The sequence below is a fragment of the Podarcis vaucheri genome (assembly GCF_965113315.1).
Source record: "Podarcis vaucheri genome assembly, chromosome: 7".
Taxonomy (NCBI): domain Eukaryota; kingdom Metazoa; phylum Chordata; class Lepidosauria; order Squamata; family Lacertidae; genus Podarcis; species Podarcis vaucheri.
This window is the reverse complement of record NC_138765.1, coordinates 98,950,780-98,975,266: the sequence shown is the minus strand read 5'-3', so window position 1 is coordinate 98,975,266 and position 24,487 is coordinate 98,950,780. Positions and strand designations below refer to the sequence as shown.

General features: G+C 51.2%; 2 protein-coding genes across 3 annotated transcripts in view; one reads left to right on the top strand and one right to left on the bottom strand.

Annotated features, from left to right (window-relative positions):
* Positions 1-24,487, bottom strand: part of LOC309538094 (uncharacterized protein) — a 177,426-nt gene that overhangs the window by 2,391 nt on the left and 150,548 nt on the right. The gene's annotated exons all lie outside the window — the stretch shown is intronic.
* On the top strand, positions 17,998-18,909 carry LOC309537919 (nuclear receptor subfamily 6 group A member 1-like). Its single transcript, XM_082233063.1, has 2 exons — positions 17,998-18,099; positions 18,498-18,909. The coding sequence occupies exons 1-2, from the start codon at positions 18,062-18,064 to the stop codon at positions 18,754-18,756; spliced, it is 297 nt and encodes a 98-aa protein (XP_082089189.1). The 5' UTR covers positions 17,998-18,061; the 3' UTR covers positions 18,757-18,909.

Genomic DNA, 24,487 nt, shown 5'->3' with positions numbered 1-24,487 from the left:
GTGCTGCTAGTGATTTTTTCTTTAAAAGGCTGCTTAACCACTGAAGCTGGAAATGTTTACATCAGTTTGTACACTGTTTTGATGGAATTTAGGGACTTACCCCTGTAATTTCATCTTAGAGGGGAGGGTGTAGTGAAGTTAAGGATTTCAAACTTTGGTCAAGAAAGGAGCAGAGTATTGTGGGTAATCAAAAAGCCACAAGAGTTATGGGAAAGAGGTCTGTTGCTTTAACCCTGCAGACCGACAGTCTCCAAATGTGTAAATTGTTATCTTAGGAAGGAAGTTCTCTAGTTTGATTTGGGGGCTTGACACCTGGGGCTCCAGCTATTCACACCCACCTAGTGTTGTTATCAGTCTTTTCATTACCTGGGAATGTGCATCTGTGAAACATCCGAGGAAAGGGGTGAGCCCTTTGATCCCGGTTCTGGGAACTTAATGAGCTCAGCTGTCACAAGTTAAAATTGTTAGCCCATAAGCTGGTCATTGGTGAATTTGAATGTAATCAAGAATTGTGATTGGGTCTGGGTTCTGTTTCCACGTGAGATTTGTGAATAAAGATCCTAAGAACGACTGAGAAAGCGCGCTCTGCAACCTGCCATTCGCGTACCACCTTGCTGGCAGCTGCCCTGTGTCTCTTTGTACTGGAGATTCCTGCTGACTTTGTAATGCGGATCCACTGAAGGACTTTGAAACTATCCTATCTCTGTTTTGTTCTTAGAAGTGAGTATCTCAGTTAGCTATACTAAACAATGTCTATATTTTATTTTATGTGCCTGCTTTTTAAGCATGTTAACTTTGTGTTTTTTAAAATAAAAATTTTAAATAGAAACTTTCTTTTGTCTTATGTGCCAATCTGAGGGAAAATCTAAGTTCAACGCCTGACTACTGTATTTTTCGCACCATAGGGCGCTCCGGACCATGGGGCGCACCTAGTTTTGGGAAGCAGAAAACAAGAAAAAATTATTCTGAACCCCAGAAGCCAGAACAGCAAGAGGGATCTGGCTTCTGGGATAGCCGCGCCAAGCCTCTTCAGGGCAGCGGGATGAAGGCTCCCCCTGCCCGAAGAGGCTGCGCAGGGCTAAGGCAGAAGCCAGGACAGGCACATCGCTGAAGAGGTGCTGCCCCTTCTCTCTCTCTGCGCAGTGCCTCTCCTTCACAGGGAGAGAGGGAGAAGGCGCAGCGCCCCTTGAGCAAAGCTGGAGGCCTCAGGCGCGCTGCCGCGAAGCCAAGGAGCCTACATTCGCTCCGTAGGACGCACACACATCCCCCCTTCATTTTTGGAGGGGGAAAAGTGCGTCCTATAGAGCGAAAAATACGGTACTTGGTTACGCTATACCTGATGAATTTCTGCCTGCAGGTTTGTGGAAGCAGCTTGCAGAGTGGGGCAACCGGTAACAAAGGAGCATAGTCTTCTCCCTTGGACTGTGCCTCCGGGTGCCCTGAGACGAGGGAGTGGGGGCAGCATTACCATTTCTGTGGCGTTTTGTCTTGTCAAAAAGTAAGTGGCTGCCGGCCTCCGTTCCAGAAACCTGACCCAGGTGGAGGGTAAGGGCAGGTGAGGGAGGGGTGAGTGGCCAGAGCCCCTTTACTACAACATTGTTTCTAAATTTATTCTTTTGCATTGTTTTCAAATGTCTGTTTTAACCATATTTGCACAGCAGTTTCTAATGTTGTGAGTTGTCCTCTATTTCAGAGGCTTCTACTCTGCAGCCTCTTACAATTGTTTTAACTGCAAGTCTTTTAGTTCTTATGCTCTTACAGTTGTTTTAACTGTGTGTCTTGGTTTGTTTTTTAGTTCTTATCTGTTTTAATTATCAGTTTTTATCCATCCATTATCCGTGTTTAATCTTGTATTTTATTCAAATATTTTTGTTGGCTATTTGCAGTATGGTAGCGCTGCAGAGAGCTTGCTGGGGAGACCATGCATTAAAAAGGGACTCAAAAATAACTTACCGTATTTTTCACCCTATAGGACGCACTTTTCCCCCTCCAAAAATGAAGGGGAAATCTGGGTGCGTCCTATGGGGCGAATGCAGGCTTTTGCTGAAGCTTGGAGAGCGAGAGGGGTCAGTGCGCACCGACCCCTCTCGCTCTCCGGGCTTCAGGAACACATCCGCAGCCTAGGCAGCTCTGCGGGAGGTCCGGCAGGGGTGTCTAGGCTGCGGATAGCAGCCTACCGCTCGGCGGGCGGGGTGCCCTGAAGCAGAGCGCCCCCCCTCGCCAGGCAGACATCCGCAGCGTGGGGAGCCTTGCAGGAGTTCCCCACAAGGCTCCCCACGCTGCGGATAGCAGCCTGAGGCCCCGCAGGGGGGGGGGGCGCACTGATGCAGAGCCACTCTGGGCGGCTTCCAAAAGAATATTAAAATACTATGATACCTCAAACATTAAAAGCTTCCCTAAACAGGGCTGCCTTCAGATGTCTTCTAAAAGTCTGGTGGTTGTTGTTCTCTTTGACATCTGGTGGGAGGGCGTTCCACAGGGAGGGCGCCACTACCGAGAAGGCCCTCTGCCTGGTTCCCTGTAACTTGGCTTCTCGCAGTGAGGGAACCGCCAGAAGGCCCTTGGTGCTGGACCTCAGTGTCCGGGTAGAACAATGGGGGTGGAGATGCTCCTTCAGATATACTGGACCGAAGCCGTTTAGGGCTTTCAAGGTCAGCACCAACACTTTGAATTGTGCTCGGAAACGTACTGGGAGCCAATGTAGGTCTTTCAAGACCGGTGTTATATGGTCTCGACGGCCGCTCCCAGTCACCAGTCTGGCTGCTGCATTCTGGATTAGTTGTAGTTTCCGAGTCACCTTCAAAGGTAGCCCCACGTAGAGCGCATTGCAGTAGTCCAAGCGGGAGATAACCAGAGCATGCACCACTCTGGCGAGGCAGTCCGCAGGCAGATAGGGTCTCAGCCTGTGTACCAGATGGAGCTGGTACACAGCTGCCCTGGACACAGAGTTAACCTGCGCCTCCATGGACAGCTGTGAGTCCAAAATGACTCCCAGGCTGCGCACCTGGTCCTTCAGGGGCACGGTTACCCCATTCAGGACCAGGGAATCCCCCACACCTGCCCGCCTCCTGTCCCCCAGAAACAGTACTTCTGTCTTGTCAGGATTCAATCTCAATCTGTTTGCCGCCATCCATCCTCCAACTGCCTCCAGACACTCACACAGGACCTTCACCGCCTTCACTGGTTTTGATTTGAAAGAAAGGTAGAGCTGGGTATCATCTGCATACTGATGAATACCCAGCCCAAACCCCCTGATGATCTCTCCCAGCGGCTGCATGTAGATGTTGAAAAGCATGGGGGAGAGGACAGAACCCTGAGGCACCCCACAAGTGAGAGCCCAGGGGTCTGAACACTCATCCCCCCCCACCACTTTCTGAACACGGCCCAGGAGGAAGGAGCGGAACCACTGTATGACAGTGCCCCCAGCTCCCAGCCCCTCCAGACAGTCCAGAAGGATGCTATGGTCGATGGTATCGAACGCCGCTGAGAGATCCAGCAGAACTAGGAAACAGCTCTCACCTTTGTCCCTAGCCCGCCAGAGATCATCAACCAGTGTGACCAAGGCAGTTTCAGTCCCATGATGAGGCCTGAATCCCGATTGGAAGGGATCCAAATGGTCCGCTTCTTCCAGGCGTGCCTGGAGTTGTTCAGCAACCACTCGCTCAATCACCTTGCCCAAGAATGGAAGATTTGAGACTGGGCAATAGTTGGCCATCGTGGCCGCATCTAAAGATGGTTTTTTAAGAAGCGGTTTAATAACCGCCTCTTTCAGCGGGTCTGGGAAGGCTCCCTCACGGAGGGAAGCATTCACCACCCCACGAAGCCCATCGCCCAGTCCTTCCCGGCTTGCTTTTATAAGCCAGGATGGGCAAGGATCCAGGAGACAGGTGGTTGGTTTCACTCGTCCAAGCAGCCTGTCCACATCCTCGGAGGTAACAGATTGGAATTGATCCCACTCAACTTGACTAGACAGAACTCTAGCACTCTCCCGCCCCGGCCCTGCTCCCACGGTGGAGTCTACTTCTTCCCGAATCTGAGCGATTTTATCTGCAAAGCAGTGGTTAAGGAAGATGGGAATTGTAGTCCCCAAACAGCTAGAGGGCCACGTTTGACTCCCATCATCCCTAGCTCCCAGGAGCAGTGGTCAGGAATGATGGGAATTGTAATCCCCAAACAGCCGGAAGGCCACGTTTGACTCCCATCCTTCATCCCTAACTCCCAGGACCAGTGGTCAGGGAAGATGGGAATTGTAGTCCCCAAACAGCTGGAGGGCCACGTTTGACTCCCATCATCCCTAACTCCCAGGACCAGCGGTCAGGGAAGATGGGAATTGTAGTCCCCAAACAGTCAGAAGGCCATGTTTGACTCCCATCATCCCTAGCTCCCAGGAGCAGTGGTCAGGAATGATGGGAATTGTAATCCCCAAACAGCCGGAAGGCCACGTTTGACTCCCATCCTTCATCCCTAACTCCCAGGACCAGTGGTCAGGGAAGATGGGAATTGTAGTCCCCAAACAGCTGGAGGGCCACGTTTGACTCCCATCATCCCTAACTCCCAGGACCAGCGGTCAGGGAAGATGGGAATTGTAGTCCCCAAACAGTCAGAAGGCCATGTTTGACTCCCATCATCCCTAGCTCCCAGGAGCAGTGGTCAGGAATGATGGGAATTGTAATCCCCAAACAGCCGGAAGGCCACGTTTGACTCCCATCCTTCATCCCTAACTCCCAGGACCAGTGGTCAGGGAAGATGGGAATTGTAGTCCCCAAACAGCTAGAGGGCCACGTTTGACTCCCATCATCCCTAGCTCCTAGGAGCAGTGGTTAGGGAAGCTGGGAATTGTAGTCCCCAAACAGTCAGAAGGCCACGTTTGACTCCCATCATTCATTCATAACTCCCAGGAGCAGTGGTTAGGGATGATGGGAATTGTAGTCCCCAAACATCTAGAGGGCCATATTTGACTCCCATCATCCCTAGCTCGTAGGATCAGTGGTCAGGGAAGATGGGAATTGTAGTCCCCAAACTAGAGTACCATGTTTGACTCCCATCATCCCTAGCTCCCAGGACCAGCGGTCAGGGAAGATGGGAATTGTAGTCCCCAAACAGCTAGAGGGCCACATTTGACTCCCATCACCCCTAGCTCCCAGGAGCAGTGGTCAGGGAAGATGGGAATTGTAGTCCCCAAACAGCCGGAAGGCCACGTTTGACTCCCATCATCCCTAGCTCCTAGGAGCAGTGGTCAGGGATGATGGGAATTGTAGTCCCCAAACATCCGGAAGGCCACGTTTGATTCCCATCATCCGTTCCTCGTAGAACCAGTGGTCAGAGATGGTGGGAAATGTAGTCCCCAAACAGCCGGAAGTCCACGTTTGACTCCCATCATCCCTAGCTCCCAGGAGCAGTGGTCAGGGAAAATGGGAATTGTAGTCCCGAAACAGCAGGAAGGCCATGTTTGACTCCCATCATCCGTAGCTCCCAGGACCAGTGGTCAGGGAAGATGGGAGTTGTAGTCCCCAAACTGCTGGAGGGCCATGTTTGACTCCCATCATCCCTAGCTCATAGGACCAGTGGTCAGGGATGATGGTAATTGTAGTCCCCAAACTGCTGGAGGGCCACGTTTGACTCGAATCATTCCTAGCTCCCAGGAGCAGTCTCAGGGAAGATGGGAATTGTAGTCCCCAAACAGCTAGAGGGCCATGTTTGACTCCCATCATTAATTCCTAGCTCACAGGAGCAGTGGTTAAGGAAGATGGGAATTGTAGTCCCCAAACAGCCGGAAGGCCACGTTTGACTCCCATCATTCATTCCTAGCTCCGAGGAGCAGTGGTCAGGGAAGATGGGAATTGTAGTCCCCAAACAGCCGGAAGGCCACGTTTGACTCCCATCATCCCTAGCTCCCAGGACCAGTGGTCAGGAATGATGGGAATTGTAATCCCCAAACAGCGAGAGGGCCACATTTGACTTCCATGATCCCTAGCTCACAGGAGCAGTGGTCAGGGAAGATGGGAATTGTAGTCCCCAAACAGCCGGAAGGCCACTTTTGATTCCCATCATCCCTTCCTCGTAGAACCAGTGGTCAGAGATGATGGGAAATGTAGTCCCCAAACAGCCGGAAGTCAACGTTTGACTCCCATCATCCCTAGCTCCCAGGAGCAGTGGTCAGGGCAGATGGGAATTGTAATCCCGAAACAGCAGGAAGGCCATGTTTGACTCCCATCATCCGTAGTTCCCAGGACCAGTGGTCAGGGAAGATGGGAGTTGTAGTCCCCAAACTTCTGGAGGGCCATGTTTGACTCCCATCATCCCTAGCTCATAGGACCAGTGGTCAGGGATGATGGTAATTGTAGTCCCCAAACAGCTGTAGGGCCATGTTTGACTCCCATCATCCTTAGCTCATAGGACCAGTGGTCAGGGATGATGGTAATTGTAGTCCCCAAACTGCTGGAGGGCCATGTTTGACTCCCATCATCCCTAGCTCATAGGACCAGTGGTCAGGGATGATGGTAATTGTAGTCCCCAAACCGCTGGAGGGCCACGTTTGACTCCCATCATCCCTAGCTCATAGGACCAGTGGTCAGGGATGATGGTAATTGTAGTCCCCAAACTGCTGGAGGGCCACCTTTGACTCGAATCATTCCTAGCTCCCAGGAGCAGTGGTCAGGGAAGATGGGAATTGTAGTCCCCAAACAACAGGAAGGCCACGTTTGACTCCCATCATTAATTCCTAGCTCACAGGAGCAATGGTTAGGGATGATGGGAATTGTAGTCTCCAAAGCAGCTAGAGGGCCACATTTGACTCCCATCATCCCTAGCTCCTTTGAGTAGTGGTTAAGGAAGCTGGGAATTGTAGTCCCCAAACAGTCAGAAGGCCATGTTTGACTCCCATCATCCCTAGCTCGTAGGACCAGTGGTCAGGGAAGATGGGAATTGTAGTCCCCAAACAGCTAGAGGGCCACGTTTGACTCCCATCATTCATTCCTAACTCCCAGGACCAGTGGTCAGGGATGATGGGAATTGTAGTCCCCAAACAGCGAGAGGGCCACATCTGACTCCCATCATCCCTAGCTCCCAGGACCAGTGGTCAGGGAAGATGGGAATTGTAGTCCCCAAACAGCCGGAAGGCCACGTTTACTCCCATCATTCATTCATAACTCCCAGGAGCAGTGGTCAGGGATGATGGGAATTGTAGTCCCCAAACATCTAGAGGGCCATATTTGACTCCCATCATCCCTAGCTCGAAGGATCAGTGGTCACGGAAGATGGGAATTGTAGTCCCCAAACAGCTAGAGGGCCGCGTTTGACTCCCATCATCCCTAGCTCGTAGGACCAGTGGTCAGGGAAGATGGGAATTGTAGTCCCCAAACAGCTAGAGGGCCACATTTGACTCCCATCATCCCTAGCTCCCAGGAGCAGTGGTCAGGGAAGATGGGAATTGTAGTCCCCAAACATCTAGAGAGCCACGTTTGACTCCCATCATCCCTAGCTCCCAGGACCAGCGGTCAGGGATGATGGGAATTGTAGTCCCCAAACAGCTGGAGGGCCATGTTTGACTCCCATCATCCCTAGCTCCCAGGAGCAGTGGTCAGGGAAAATGGGAATTGTAGTCTCCAAACAGCCGGAAGGCCACATTTGACTCCCATCATCCCTAGCTCCCAGGAGCAGCGGTCAGGGAAGATGGGAATTGTAGTCCCCAAAAAGCTGGAAGGCCGTGTTTGACTCCCCTCATCCCTAGCTCCCAGGAGCAGCGGTCAGGGATGATGGGAATTGTAGTCCCCAAACAGCTAGAGGGCCACATCTGACTCCCATCATCCCTAGCTCCCAGGAGCAGCGGTCAGGGATGATGGGAATTGTAGTCCCCAAACAGCCGGAAGGCCACGTTTGACTCCCATCATCTCTAGCTCCTAGGAGCAGTGGTCAGGGATGATGGGAATTGTAGTCCCCAAACAGCCGGAAGGCCACGTTTGATTCCCATCATCCCTTCCTCGTAGAACCAATGGTCAGAGATGATGGGAAATGTAGTCCCCAAACAGCCGGAAGTCCACGTTTGACTCCAATCATCCCTAGCTCCCAGGAGCAGTGGTCAGGGAAGATGGGAATTGTAGTCCTCAAACTGCTGAAGGGCCATGTTTGACTCCCATCATCCCTAACTCATAGGACCAGTGGTCAGGGATGATGGTAATTGTAGTCCCCAAACCGCTGGAGGGCCACGTTTGACTCCCATCATCCCTAGCTCATAGGACCAGTGGTCAGGGATGATGGTAATTCTAGTCCCCAAACTGCTGGAGGGCCACGTTTGACTCGAATCATTCCTAGCTCCCAGGAGCAGTGGTCAGGGATGATGGTAATTGTAGTCCCCAAACAGCTAGAGGGCCACATTTGACTCCCATCATTAATTCCTAGCTCACAGGAGCAGTGGTTAAGAAAGAGGGGAATTGTAGTCCCCAAACAGCCGGAAGGCCACGTTTGACTCCCATCATTCATTCCTAGCTTGTAGGACCAGTGGTCAGGGAAGATGGGAATTGTAGTCCCCAAACAGCCGGAAGACCACGTTTGACTCCCATCATCCCTAGCTCGTAGGACCAATGGTCAGGGAAGATGGGAATTGTAGTCCCCAAACAGCTAGAGGGCCACGTTTGACTCCCATGATCCCTAGCTCCCAGGAGCAGTGGTCAGGGAAGATGGGAATTGTAGTCTCCAAAGCAGCTAGAGGGCCACATTTGACTCCCATCATCCCTAGCTCCTTTGAGTAGTGGTTAAGGAAGCTGGGAATTGTAGTCCCGAAACAGTCAGAAGGCCATGTTTGACTCCCATCATCCCTAGCTCGTAGGACCAGTGGTCAGGGAAGATGGGAATTGTAGTCCCCAAACAGCTAGAGGGCCACGTTTGACTCCCATCATTCATTCCTAACTCCCAGGAACAGTGGTCAGGGATGATGGGAATTGTAGTCCCCAAACATCTAGAGGGCCACGTTTGACTCCCATCATTCATTCCTAACTCCCAGGACCAGTGGTCAGGGAAGATGGGAATTGTAGTCCCCAAACAGCTAGAGGGCCACGTTTGACTCCCATCATTCATTCCTAACTCCCAGGAACAGTGGTCAGGGATGATGGGAATTGTAGTCCCCAAACATCTAGAGGGCCATGTTTGACTCCCATCATCCCTAGCTCCCAGGACAAGCGGTCAGGGAAGATGGGAATTGTAGTCCCCAAACAGCTAGAGGGCCACGTTTGACTCCCATCATCCCTAGCTTGTAGGACCAGTGGTCAGGGAAGATGGGAATTGTAGTCCCCAAACAGCCGGAAGTCCACGTTTGACTCCCATCATCCCTATCTCCCAGGAGCAGTGGTCAGGGAAAATGGGAATTGTAGTCCCGAAACAGCAGGAAAGCCATGTTTGACTCCCATCATCCCTAACTCGTAGGACCAGTGGTCAGGGATGATTGGAATTGTAGTCCCCAAACAGCCGGAAGGCCACGTTTGATTCCCATCATCCCTTCCTCGTAGAACCAGTGGTCACAGATGATGGGAAATGTAGTCCCCAAACAGCCGGAAGTCCACGTTTGACTCCCATCATCCCCAGCCCCCAGGAGCAGTGGTCAGGGATGATGGGAATTGTAGTCCCCAAACAGCTGGAGGGCCATGTTTGACTCCCATCATCCCTAGCTCCCAGGAGCAGTGGTCAGGGAAAATGGGAATTGTAGTCTCCAAACAGCCGGAAGGCCACGTTTGACTCCCATCATCCCTAGCTCCCAGGAGCAGCGGTCAGGGAAGATGGGAATTGTAGTCCCCAAAAAGCTGGAAGGCCGTGTTTGACTCCCCTCATCCCTAGCTCCCAGGAGCAGTGGTCAGGGATGATGGGAATTGTAGTCCCCAAACAGCCGGAAGGCCACGTTTGACTCCCATCATCCCTAGCTCCCAGGAGCAGTGGTCAGGGATGGTGGGAATTGTAGTCCCCAAACAGCCGGAAGGCCACGTTTGATTCCCATCATCCCTAGCTCATAGGTCCAGTGGTCAGGGAAGATGGGAGTTGTAGTCCTCAAACTGCTGGAGGGCCATGTTTGACTCCCATCATCCCTAGCTCATAGGACCAGTGGTCAGGGATGATGGTAATTGTAGTCCCCAAACCGCTGGAGGGCCATGTTTGACTCCCATCATCCCTAGCTCATAGGACCAGTGGTCAGGGATGATGGTAATTGTAGTCCCCAAACTGCTGGAGGGCCATGTTTGACTCCCATCATCCCTAGCTCATAGGACCAGTGGTCAGGGATGATGGTAATTGTAGTCCCCAAACCGCTGGAGGGCCACGTTTGACTCCCATCATCCCTAGCTCATAGGACCAGTGGTCAGGGATGATGGTAATTGTAGTCCCCAAACTGCTGGAGGGCCACGTTTGACTCGAATCATTCCTAGCTCCCAGGAGCAGTGGTCAGGGATGATGGGAATTGTAGTCCCCAAACAGCTAGAGGGCCACATTTGACTCCCATCACTCATAAGCTCCCAGGAGCAGTGGTCAGGGAAGATGGGAATTGTAGTCCCCAAACAGCGAGAGTGCCACGTTTGACTCCCATGATCCCTAGCTCCCAGGACCAGTGGTCAGGGAAGATGGGAATTGTAGTCCCCAAACAGCTAGAGGGCCACGTTTGACTCCCATCATCCCTAGCTCCCAGGAGCAGTGGTCAGGGAAGATGGGAATTATAGTCCCGAAACAGCCGGAAGGCCACGTTTGACTCCCATGACCCTTAAGCTCCCAGGAGCAGTGTTCAGGGAAGATGGGAATTGTAGTCCCCAAAGAGCTAGAGGGCCACATTTGACTCCCATCATCCCTAGCTTGTAGGACCAGTGGTCAGGGAAGATGGGAATTGTTGTCCCCAAACAGCTAGAGGGCCACGTTTGACTCCCATCATTCATTCCAAGCTCCCAGGAGTAGTGGTTAAGGAAGATGGGAATTGTAGTCCCCAAACAGCTAGAGGGCCACGTTTGACTCCCATCATCCCTAGCTGCCAGGAGCAGTGGTCAGGGAAGATGGGAATTTTAGTCCCCAAACAGCTAGAGGGCCACGTTTGACTCCCATCATCCCTAGCTCGTAGGACCAGTGGTCAGGGATGATGGGAATTGTAGTCCCCAAACAGCCGGAAGGCCACGTTTGATTCCCATCATCCCTATCTCCCAGGAGCAGTGGTCAGGGAAAATGGGAATTGTAGTCCCGAAACAGCAGGAAGGCCATGTTTGACTCCCATCATCCCCAGCCCCCTGGAGCAGTGGTCAGGGAAGATGGGAATTGTAGTCCCGAAACAGCAGGAAGGCCACGTTTGACTCCCATCATTCCTAGCTCCCAGGAGCAGTGGTCAGGGATGATGGGAATTGTAGTCCCCAAACAGCTAGAGGGCCACATTTGACTCCCATCACTCATAATCTCCCAGGAGCAGTGGTCAGGGAAGATGGGAATTGTAGTCCCCAAACAGCGAGAGTGCCACGTTTGACTCCCATGATCCCTAGCTCCCAGGACCAGTGGTCAGGGAAGATGGGAATTGTAGTCCCCAAACAGCTAGAGGGCCACGTTTGACTCCCATCATCCCTAGCTCCCAGGAGCAGTGATCAGGGAAGATGGGAATTGTTGTCCCCAAACAGCTAGAGGGCCACGTTTGACTCCCATCATTCATTCCAAGCTCCCAGGAGCAGTGGTTAAGGAAGATGGGAATTGTAGTCCCCAAACAACAGGAAGGCCACGTTTGACTCCCATCATCCCTAGCTCCCAGGAGCAGTGGTCAGGGAAGATGGGAATTGTAGTCCCCAAACAACAGGAAGGCCACGTTTGACTCCCATCATCCCTAGCTCACAGGAGCAGTGGTCAGGGAAGATGGGAATTGTAGTCCCCAAACAGCTAGAGGGCCACGTTTGACTCCCATCATCTCTAGCTCCGAGGAGCAGTGGTCAGGGAAGATGGGAATTGTAGTCCCCAAACAGCTAGAGGGCCACGTTTGACTCCCATCATCTCTAGCTCCCAGGAGCAGTGGTCAGGGAAGATGGGAATTGTAGTCCCAAAACAGCTAGAGGGCCACGTTTGACTCCCATCATCTCTAGCTCCGAGGACCAGTGGTCAGGGAAGATGGGAATTGTAATCCCCAAACAGCTAGAGGGCCATTTTTGACTCCCATGATCCCTAGCTCCCAGGACCAGTGGTCAGGGAAGGTGGGAATTGTAGTCCCCAAACAGCTAGAGGGCCACGTTTGACTCCCATCATCTCTAGCTCCGAGGAGCAGTGGTCAGGGAAGATGGGAATTGTAGTCCCCAAACAGCTAGAGGGCCACGTTTGACTCCCATCATCTCTAGCTCCCAGGAGCAGTGGTCAGGGAAGATGGGAATTGTAGTCCCCAAACAACAGGAAGGCCACGTTTGACTCCCATCATCCCTAGCTCACAGGAGCAGTGGTCAGGGAAGATGGGAATTGTAGTCCCCAAACAGCTAGAGGGCCACGTTTGACTCCCATCATCTCTAGCTCCGAGGAGCAGTGGTCAGGGAAGATGGGAATTGTAGTCCCCAAACAGCTAGAGGGCCACGTTTGACTCCCATCATCTCTAGCTCATAGGACCAGTGGTCAGGGATGATGGTAATTCTAGTCCCCAAACTGCTGGAGGGCCACGTTTGACTCGAATCATTCCTAGCTCCCAGGAGCAGTGGTCAGGGATGATGGTAATTGTAGTCCCCAAACAGCTAGAGGGCCACTTTTGACTCCCATCATTAATTCCTAGCTCACAGGAGCAGTGGTTAAGAAAGAGGGGAATTGTAGTCCCCAAACAGCCGGAAGGCCACGTTTGACTCCCATCATTCATTCCTAGCTTGTAGGACCAGTGGTCAGGGAAGATGGGAATTGTAGTCCCCAAACAGCCGGAAGACCACGTTTGACTCCCATCATCCCTAGCTCGTAGGACCAATGGTCAGGGAAGATGGGAATTGTAGTCCCCAAACAGCTAGAGGGCCACGTTTGACTCCCATGATCCCTAGCTCCCAGGAGCAGTGGTCAGGGAAGATGGGAATTGTAGTCTCCAAAGCAGCTAGAGGGCCACATTTGACTCCCATCATCCCTAGCTCCTTTGAGTAGTGGTTAAGGAAGCTGGGAATTGTAGTCCCGAAACAGTCAGAAGGCCATGTTTGACTCCCATCATCCCTAGCTCGTAGGACCAGTGGTCAGGGAAGATGGGAATTGTAGTCCCCAAACAGCTAGAGGGCCACGTTTGACTCCCATCATTCATTCCTAACTCCCAGGAACAGTGGTCAGGGATGATGGGAATTGTAGTCCCCAAACATCTAGAGGGCCACGTTTGACTCCCATCATTCATTCCTAACTCCCAGGACCAGTGGTCAGGGAAGATGGGAATTGTAGTCCCCAAACAGCTAGAGGGCCACGTTTGACTCCCATCATTCATTCCTAACTCCCAGGAACAGTGGTCAGGGATGATGGGAATTGTAGTCCCCAAACATCTAGAGGGCCATGTTTGACTCCCATCATCCCTAGCTCCCAGGACAAGCGGTCAGGGAAGATGGGAATTGTAGTCCCCAAACAGCTAGAGGGCCACGTTTGACTCCCATCATCCCTAGCTTGTAGGACCAGTGGTCAGGGAAGATGGGAATTGTAGTCCCCAAACAGCCGGAAGTCCACGTTTGACTCCCATCATCCCTATCTCCCAGGAGCAGTGGTCAGGGAAAATGGGAATTGTAGTCCCGAAACAGCAGGAAAGCCATGTTTGACTCCCATCATCCCTAACTCGTAGGACCAGTGGTCAGGGATGATTGGAATTGTAGTCCCCAAACAGCCGGAAGGCCACGTTTGATTCCCATCATCCCTTCCTCGTAGAACCAGTGGTCACAGATGATGGGAAATGTAGTCCCCAAACAGCCGGAAGTTCACGTTTGACTCCCATCATCCCCAGCCCCCAGGAGCAGTGGTCAGGGATGATGGGAATTGTAGTCCCCAAACAGCTGGAGGGCCATGTTTGACTCCCATCATCCCTAGCTCCCAGGAGCAGTGGTCAGGGAAAATGGGAATTGTAGTCTCCAAACAGCCGGAAGGCCACGTTTGACTCCCATCATCCCTAGCTCCCAGGAGCAGCGGTCAGGGAAGATGGGAATTGTAGTCCCCAAAAAGCTGGAAGGCCGTGTTTGACTCCCCTCATCCCTAGCTCCCAGGAGCAGTGGTCAGGGATGATGGGAATTGTAGTCCCCAAACAGCCGGAAGGCCACGTTTGACTCCCATCATCCCTAGCTCCCAGGAGCAGTGGTCAGGGATGGTGGGAATTGTAGTCCCCAAACAGCCGGAAGGCCACGTTTGATTCCCATCATCCCTAGCTCATAGGTCCAGTGGTCAGGGAAGATGGGAGTTGTAGTCCTCAAACTGCTGGAGGGCCATGTTTGACTCCCATCATCCCTAGCTCATAGGACCAGTGGTCAGGGATGATGGTAATTGTAGTCCCCAAACCGCTGGAGGGCCATGTTTGACTCCCATCATCCCTAGCTCATAGGACCAGTGGTCAGGGATGATGGTAATTGTAGTCCCCAAACTGCTGGAGGGCCATGTTTGACTCCCATCATCCCTAGCTCATAGGACCAGTGGTCAGGGATGATGGTAATTGTAGTCCCCAAACCGCTGGAGGGCCACGTTTGACTCCCATCATCCCTAGCTCATAGGACCAGTGGTCAGGGATGATGGTAATTGTAGTCCCCAAACTGCTGGAGGGCCACGTTTGACTCGAATCATTCCTAGCTCCCAGGAGCAGTGGTCAGGGATGATGGGAATTGTAGTCCCCAAACAGCTAGAGGGCCACATTTGACTCCCATCACTCATAAGCTCCCAGGAGCAGTGGTCAGGGAAGATGGGAATTGTAGTCCCCAAACAGCGAGAGTGCCACGTTTGACTCCCATGATCCCTAGCTCCCAGGACCAGTGGTCAGGGAAGATGGGAATTGTAGTCCCCAAACAGCTAGAGGGCCACGTTTGACTCCCATCATCCCTAGCTCCCAGGAGCAGTGGTCAGGGAAGATGGGAATTATAGTCCCGAAACAGCCGGAAGGCCACGTTTGACTCCCATGACCCTTAAGCTCCCAGGAGCAGTGTTCAGGGAAGATGGGAATTGTAGTCCCCAAAGAGCTAGAGGGCCACATTTGACTCCCATCATCCCTAGCTTGTAGGACCAGTGGTCAGGGAAGATGGGAATTGTTGTCCCCAAACAGCTAGAGGGCCACGTTTGACTCCCATCATTCATTCCAAGCTCCCAGGAGTAGTGGTTAAGGAAGATGGGAATTGTAGTCCCCAAACAGCTAGAGGGCCACGTTTGACTCCCATCATCCCTAGCTGCCAGGAGCAGTGGTCAGGGAAGATGGGAATTTTAGTCCCCAAACAGCTAGAGGGCCACGTTTGACTCCCATCATCCCTAGCTCGTAGGACCAGTGGTCAGGGATGATGGGAATTGTAGTCCCCAAACAGCCGGAAGGCCACGTTTGATTCCCATCAACCCTATCTCCCAGGAGCAGTGGTCAGGGAAAATGGGAATTGTAGTCCCGAAACAGCAGGAAGGCCATGTTTGACTCCCATCATCCCCAGCCCCCTGGAGCAGTGGTCAGGGAAGATGGGAATTGTAGTCCCGAAACAGCAGGAAGGCCACGTTTGACTCCCATCATTCCTAGCTCCCAGGAGCAGTGGTCAGGGATGATGGGAATTGTAGTCCCCAAACAGCTAGAGGGCCACATTTGACTCCCATCACTCATAATCTCCCAGGAGCAGTGGTCAGGGAAGATGGGAATTGTAGTCCCCAAACAGCGAGAGTGCCACGTTTGACTCCCATGATCCCTAGCTCCCAGGACCAGTGGTCAGGGAAGATGGGAATTGTAGTCCCCAAACAGCTAGAGGGCCACGTTTGACTCCCATCATCCCTAGCTCCCAGGAGCAGTGATCAGGGAAGATGGGAATTGTTGTCCCCAAACAGCTAGAGGGCCACGTTTGACTCCCATCATTCATTCCAAGCTCCCAGGAGCAGTGGTTAAGGAAGATGGGAATTGTAGTCCCCAAACAACAGGAAGGCCACGTTTGACTCCCATCATCCCTAGCTCCCAGGAGCAGTGGTCAGGGAAGATGGGAATTGTAGTCCCCAAACAACAGGAAGGCCACGTTTGACTCCCATCATCCCTAGCTCACAGGAGCAGTGGTCAGGGAAGATGGGAATTGTAGTCCCCAAACAGCTAGAGGGCCACGTTTGACTCCCATCATCTCTAGCTCCGAGGAGCAGTGGTCAGGGAAGATGGGAATTGTAGTCCCCAAACAGCTAGAGGGCCACGTTTGACTCCCATCATCTCTAGCTCCCAGGAGCAGTGGTCAGGGAAGATGGGAATTGTAGTCCCAAAACAGCTAGAGGGCCACGTTTGACTCCCATCATCTCTAGCTCCGAGGACCAGTGGTCAGGGAAGATGGGAATTGTAATCCCCAAACAGCTAGAGGGCCATTTTTGACTCCCATGATCCCTAGCTCCCAGGACCAGTGGTCAGGGAAGGTGGGAATTGTAGTCCCCAAACAGCTAGAGGGCCACGTTTGACTCCCATCATCTCTAGCTCCGAGGAGCAGTGGTCAGGGAAGATGGGAATTGTAGTCCCCAAACAGCTAGAGGGCCACGTTTGACTCCCATCATCTCTAGCTCCCAGGAGCAGTGGTCAGGGAAGATGGGAATTGTAGTCCCCAAACAACAGGAAGGCCACGTTTGACTCCCATCATCCCTAGCTCACAGGAGCAGTGGTCAGGGAAGATGGGAATTGTAGTCCCCAAACAGCTAGAGGGCCACGTTTGACTCCCATCATCTCTAGCTCCGAGGAGCAGTGGTCAGGGAAGATGGGAATTGTAGTCCCCAAACAGCTAGAGGGCCACGTTTGACTCCCATCATCTCTAGCTCCCAGGAGCAGTGGTCAGGGAAGATGGGAATTGTAGTCCCAAAACAGCTAGAGGGCCACGTTTGACTCCCATCATCTCTAGCTCCGAGGACCAGTGGTCAGGGAAGATGGGAATTGTAATCCCCAAACAGCTAGAGGGCCATTTTTGACTCCCATGATCCCTAGCTCCCAGGACCAGTGGTCAGGGAAGGTGGGAATTGTAGTCCCCAAACAGCTAGAGGGCCACGTTTGACTCCCATCATCTCTAGCTCCGAGGAGCAGTGGTCAGGGAAGATGGGAATTGTAGTCCCCAAACAGCTAGAGGGCCACGTTTGACTCCCATCATCTCTAGCTCCCAGGAGCAGTGGTCAGGGAAGATGGGAATTGTAGTCCCAAAACAGCTAGAGGGCCACGTTTGACTCCCATCATCTCTAGCTCCGAGGACCAGTGGTCAGGGAAGATGGGAATTGTAATCCCCAAACAGCTAGAGGGCCGTGTTTGACTCGCATAATTCCTAGCTCCCAGGAGCAGTGGTCAGGGATGATTGGAATTGTAGTCCCCAAACAGCCGGAAGGCCACATTTGACTCCCATCATCCATAGCTTGTAGGACCAGTGGTTAGGGATAATGGGAAATGTAGTCCCCAAACAGCCGGAAGGCCACGTTTGACTCCCATCATCCCTAGCTCCCAGGAGCAGTGGTCAGGGAAGATGGGCAATGTAATCCCCAAACAGCAGGAAGGCCACGTTTGACTCCCATCATCGCCTGCTCCCAGGACAGGGATGATGGGAATTGTAGTCCCAAAACATCCCCAAGTCTGGCCATCGTTGGTATCGGTTGATATATTGATTCAATCAAACAATTAATCATGGCATGGAATGGTTGAAGCTCTGGACCCCCCCTCTTCCATTTCCTGCGCCCCCCTACCCCTGCCTCTTAACCCCCGCCTTTCCTATTCCAGCAGATCTGTTGAGCTGAACGGATTTGCTGCACTCAGGGATCCATACCTGGGGGGCCCGGGGCCAACCCCCTACCAATACCTCCCGCACCTTCAGAGCTGCCCGGCGCACTCGGCCCTGCTGCCCCCGCCCCCCCCCCCCGGAGCCTTGACCCCCAGGCTCCCGCTCTCCTCATCAGCCAGCTGGTCTCGGCCGAGGACATGGGGCCCCTCGGCACCCCCATGCTCATCGAAGACGGGTGAGTGGCGCACCCCCTTTCTGCCCGCTGTTGGCCCCCTCAGAGCAGCACAGTGGGGAGCCTTGTCACACGGGGGGGGGCGCACGGAAATGCTGTTTACCTTCCCTCCGGAGCGGGACCTATTGATCCACTTGCACTTTTGATGTGCTTTCAATCTGCAGGGTGGCGGGAGCAGGGACTGAGTGACGGGCGCTTGCCCCTTGACGGGGATTCGAACCGACCACCCTAGGCTCAGTGATTTAACCCACAGCATCACCCGCGTCCTTTAAAAAATGCAAAGCAGACCCGTGAAAAAGAAACCCACGGAGGGGTGGTATTAAACGGTGCGAATGCAACGTCGGCCGGTGGGCCCATAACCGACACTCGCTTTGGGCCCCTAACCGCTCTCCCTCCCGCAGGTACAAAGTGACCCAGTCGGAGCTCTTTGTGCTGCTCTGCCGCCTGGCCGATGAGCTCCTTTTCCGCCAGATCGCCTGGGTCAAGAAGTTGCCCTTCTTTGGCGAGCTGTCCATCAAGGACTACACCTGTCTCCTGGGCTCCACCTGGCAGGAGCTGGCCCTCCTCTCCTCGCTGACCGTCTACGGCAACCAGATTTTCGGAGACCTGGCTGACGTCACCGCCAAGTACTCCCCGTCCGAAGAGGAGCTCCACAGGTGAGGCTGATGGGGGGGGGGGGAGACAGTCGCGGAACTGAGAAATGGCACAGAAACATTACCTTTACAGAACGTTACGTTACGGAAGCACCTCTTACATCTCACTTCTTAGAAGCTAAACGTAAGGCAGTGGATTTCAGATGGTTGATCATTTATAAACCTCAAACTCCTGAGATAAATGCTGTTTACGTCTGAAGGGCAGCAGTTGAAGAAGGAGCAAAAAGGGTTTTCTTGTGTGTGTGTGTGTGTGTGTGTGTGTGTGTTTCTTTGTGGCTGATTAGCTGTTTTCCCTGTGTAAAGGTCAGAGGGGGCAGGGTTTCTGTTGAGGCAGGGGATTAGCTGTGGGAGGAGCTTATCAGAGTCTGAAGGGCAGTTATACCCATCTTTTAGATTTAGGGGAGCTAGTCTCAAACGTTTGTTGGGGGAGACCTAGGTTTTTTTTGTGTGTGTGGGGGGGAGTTATTTGTCCTGTCCTCAAGCTTTTTGTGATGGAGGACCTCTGTAGCTACCCCCAACGACACGATCTCAAGATGGAAGGGGAGGGAACAGCTGCAGTCGCCTGCGATTCCTGCGCAATGTTTGCCATCTTGCCAAAGGTTGCAGGCAGCTTTACCTGCAGCAATTGCATGTTGATTACCCTTTTAAAAGACAAAGTCCAGCAACTGGAGGAACGTGTAGCTACGCTCCAAAGAATTAGAGAGCTGGAGCTCTTCTTGGAAGCAACAGAGCACACCGTCTCCACCAGAGAGGAGACAGGGGACTCCCCTGAGAAGGAGGCTAGTTCACCAACACAGGAGCCAGATATATGGAGAAACGTGACTCAAAGAAGTAGGAGGCCCAGGGTTCACTCTGATTGTTTAGAAATACACAATCGCTTTGAGGTCCTCTCCCCTAGCATGGAAGACGAAGAGCAGACTCCATTTGAGGATCTCTCCCTCATTACAGTCGATCAGGTATATGAAGACGAGCAGCAAAGTCAGTCCTCAGGGAATGTGCAGGCGACCTTGGAACGGACAGCTCACGGAAGAACCCCAACCAAACCCAAGAGGAGGCGTGTAGTGGTGATAGGGGATTCCCTACTGAGGGGAACAGAAGCAGTGATCTGTGGGCCTGACAAGATGTCTCGGGAAGTGTGCTGTCTCCCCGGGGCTAAGATCCAAGATGTAACTGAACGACTGCAAGGAATCATAAAACCCACTGACGAATACCCCTTCCTCTTGGTTCATGTGGGAACCAATGACACTGCAAGCAATAGCCTCCAGAAGATCAAAAGAGACTACGAGGCTCTCGGCAGGAAATTGAAGCAACTAAATGCACAAATTGTCATCTCGTCTGTCCTCCCAGTTGAACGACGTGGCCCAGGGAGAGAGGGCAAAATAGTGGAAGTGAACAGCTGGCTTCGCAAATGGTGTAAACAGGAACGGTTTGGATTCTTAGATCACGGACTGCAGTTTCTTGAAGATGGACTTCTGGCAAGTGATGGGCTGCACCTCACAACGGTTGGGAGAAATGTTTTTGCCAAAAATCTCAGAAACCTCATCAGGAGGGCTTTAAACTGACTAATGTGGGGGAGGGAGACAGTGCTCCTGAAGGTAGGAGTCTATCAATTAATGAAGATGATCATCCAAATGTCATAGACCAAGTGGAGCAAACAGCACGCGGACCTAGTGGAGGGAGGAAAAAATCCTTAAATAAGAGACACGGGGGAATGATTAATGGACTTCAATGTCTGTACACTAATGCGCAAAGCATGGGAAATAAACAAGATGAGCTTGAGCTCTTGGTACAGCAAACTAAATATGACATAATAGGCATCACTGAAACCTGGTGGGATAAGTCCCACGATTGGAATGTAATAATGGGGGGATACAATCTATTTCAGAGAAACAGACCAGACAAGAAAGGAGGAGGAGTGGCGTTATATGTCAGGGGTGTGTATACCTGTGAAGAGATCCAAGATTTAGAACCTCAAAGCCAAAGTGAGAGCATTTGGGTCAAAATTAAGGGAGAGAAGAATAACAGAGACCTCATTGTGGGAGTTTACTATAGATCCCCAAGCCAAACGGAGGACATAGATGATGCCTTCCTGGAACAGATGGCCAAGCATGCAAAAGGAAGGGAGATAGTAGTAATGGGGGACTTCAATTACCCGGATATTTGTTGGACGTCAAACTCAGCCAAGAGCATAAGGTCAAACAGATTCCTCACTGGCCTTGCAGACAACTTCATTGTCCAGAAAGTGGGAGAAGCAACAAGAGGAACAGCCATTTTAGACCTGGTCCTAACCAATGTTGATGACCTGGTTAGTGGGGTAGATGTGGAAGGATCATTAGGCGCGAGTGATCATGCTCTTCTGAAGTTTACTATACATCGGAAAGTAGCAGCCAAGCATACTAGGACTCAATTTCTTGACTTTAAGAAAGCCGACTTCATAAAACTTAGGGAAGTGCTGGGTGAGATCCCATGGACAGCAATACTAAAAGGAAAGGGAGTTCATGATGGCTGGGAGTTTGTTAAGAGGGAGATACTAAAAGCACAACGTCAGGCAATACCAATGAGACGGAAACATGGAAGGTGCCTAAAGAAGCCAGGGTGGCTATCTAAAGAACTTTTAACTGAATTAAGATTAAAAAAGGATGTGTACAAAAAATGGAAAAGGGGGGAAACCACCAAAGAGGAATTCAAACAAATAGCCAGCACATGTAGACACAAAGTCAGAAAAGCTAAAGCACAGAATGAACTCAGGCTTGCTAGAGAGGTTAAAAGCAACAAAAAAGGCTTTTATGGGTATGTTCGTAGCAAAAGGAAGAACAAAGAAACAGTGGGGTCACTCAGAGGAGAAGATGGTGAAATGCAAACAGGGGACACAGAAAGGGCTGAACTCCTCAATGCCTTCTTTGCCTCAGTCTTCTCCGATAAGGAAAACAATGCCCGACCTGAAGAATTTGGAGCAAATGATTCAGCAAAGGAAACACAGCCCAGAATAACTAAGGAGATAGTACAAGAATATTTGGCTAGATTAGATGTATTCAAGTCTCCAGGGCCAGATGAACTGCATCCAAGAGTATTAAAAGAACTGGCAGATGTGATCTCAGAACCACTGGCAGTCATCTTTGAGAATTCCTGGAGAACAGGCGAAGTCCCGGCAGACTGGAGGAGGGCAAATGTTGTCCCTATTTTCAAAAAGGGGGAAAGAGAGGACCCAAATAATTACCGCCCAGTCAGTCTGACATCAATACCAGGGAAGATTCTGGAGCAGATCATTAAGCAAACAGTCTGTGAGCACCTAGAAAGGAATGCTGTGATCACCAATAGTCAGCATGGATTTCTGAAAAATAAGTCATGTCAGACTAACCTGATCTCGTTTTTTGACAGAATTACAAGCCTGGTAGATGAAGGGAACGCAGTGGATGTAGCCTACCTTGATTTCAGCAAGGCATTTGACAAGGTGCCCCATGATATTCTTGTAAAGAAGCTGGTAAAATGTGGTCTTGACTATGCTACCACTCAGTGGATTTGTAACTGGCTGACTGACCGAACCCAAAGGGTGCTCATCAATGGTTCCTCTTCATCCTGGAGAAGAGTGACTAGTGGGGTGCCACAGGGTTCTGTCTTGGGCCCGGTCTTATTCAACATCTTTATCAACGACTTGGATGATGGACTCAAGGGCATCCTGATCAAATTTGCAGATGACACCAAACTGGGAGGGGTGGCTAACACCCCAGAGGACAGGATCACACTTCAAAACGACCTTGACAGATTAGAGAACTGGGCAAAAACAAACAAGATGAATTTTAACAGGGAGAAATGTAAAGTATTGCACTTGGGCAAAAAAAATGAGAGGCACAAATACAAGATGGGTGACACCTGGCTTGAGAGCAGTACATGTGAAAAGGATCTAGGAGTCTTGGTTGACCACAAACTTGACATGAGCCAACAGTGTGACGCGGCAGCTAAAAAAGCCAATGCAATTCTGGGCTGTATCAATAGGAGTATAGCATCTAGATCAAGGGAAGTAATAGTGCCACTGTATTCTGCTCTGGTCAGACCACACCTGGAGTACTGTGTCCAGTTCTGGGCACCACAATTCAAGAAGGACACTGACAAACTGGAACGTGTCCAGAAGAGGGCAACCAAAATGGTCAAAGGCCTGGAAACGATGCCTTATGAGGAACGGCTAAGGGAGCTGGGCATGTTTAGCCTGGAGAAGAGGAGGTTAAGGGGTGATATGATAGCCATGTTCAAATATATAAAAGGATGTCACATAGAGGAGGTAGAAAGGTTGTTTTCTGATGCTCCAGAGAAGCGGACACGGAGCAATGGATCCAAACTACAAGAAAGAAGATTCCACCTAAACATTAGGAAGAACTTCCTGACAGTGAGAGCTGTTCGACAGTGGAATTTGCTGCCAAGGAGTGTGGTGGAGTCTCCTACTTTGGAGGTCTTTAAGCAGAGGCTTGACAACCATATGTCAGGAGTGCTCTGATGGTGTTTCCTGCTTGGCAGGGGGTTGGACTCGATGGCCCTTGTGGTCTCTTCCAACTCTATGATTCTATGATTCTATGATTCTATGAAATGCAGATATTTTGAGAAATAAACGTATTTTATTTTTATATTTGGTTCCTTAATTCCGTCAGGTCTCAATTCTTATATCGACTTTCGTTCCTTCTTGTAATAATTTCTTACAACTCTATTTAATATTATTCTGGTTATTCTTTACAAATCTTAGCAATCCCCCCTTTGTTTGAACTAGATGGTCTGTCCCTTTAAAAATTCTTTTGCCTTACAGTATAAAAACCTGTGATTGGAAACTCCCTGTACCAGTCTTTAACATCAGCAGTCAGGAGCTTTTCAGCCCTGTTTTTTGAGTTTCTTTGAAACTTAAACAGCTTATCTGGACTCTCCTTGGCTTCAGCGAAAGCGACTCCAGCTGCGCTCCAAAGGCTTCAGGGATAGCTGCCCAAAATTCTGAAGTATTATAATCCTGCATGATTTCTGTTTCTTTTCTTCACCTTTAACTGCCCTGAACCATTTTGCTTGTTTTTCTTTTATCTTACTTGCTACTCTCTTTCTCCTTTCATCTATTTCTGTCATTTCTATATATGAGGACTATTTGATTCCTGCAGTTGACCTTTCGCCAACATTTGCTGTTTGTGCTGTCCTCAGCATCCTGCTGGGCACCACGCAGAAATCAAAGAGGGGCACATTCTGACTCCCAGGCTTGCAATCTAATAAACTATGGTATGTAAGAGAAAGGGAATGCAGAGGGGAGAAAGGAAGATCATGAAAAAACAGCAGGACAGACAGAGAGAGAAAATGCACTTTCAATAAGTAGCTGTTTGGCTCAAAGGTGGAGAAATATCCCAGGCTTATGGAGCAGCAGGTTCAAAAAATGAACTGCTGAAAAATGGCACACGAGAGCTGGAACATTGGAAGTTAGCGTCCTTCAGTCTTGAGACAATGGAGTTCACCTCTGGGGGTGAAGTCCACCTGCTGCTATAGCAGCACTGGAGTGACTTCCCTGGGGCACAAGCCTGGGCAGTGTGGACGGAGGTCCTGGGCTGCCCAGGCGACAAGACCCTGCTCTGGGCCTCGCTCAAGCTTCAGCTCAACCATGTGCAACTGAAGAAAGACAGTCAGTTAAGGTTACCCTAAAACCCCCAAACTGTTTATGAATTCCCCCTCCCCAGCCAGGCCTCAAAGCCTCGCCTCAAGCACTTTTCAAATAAGGCTAA

Coding starts and splice junctions, on each gene's coding strand:
- LOC309537919 (XM_082233063.1), top strand. CDS start 18,062: ATGGGGCCCCTCGGCACCCCCATGCTCATCGAAGACGG. Junction 18,100..18,497: donor CCCATGCTCATCGAAGACGG/GTGAGTGGCGCA, acceptor TCCCTCCCGCAG/GTACAAAGTGACCCAGTCGG.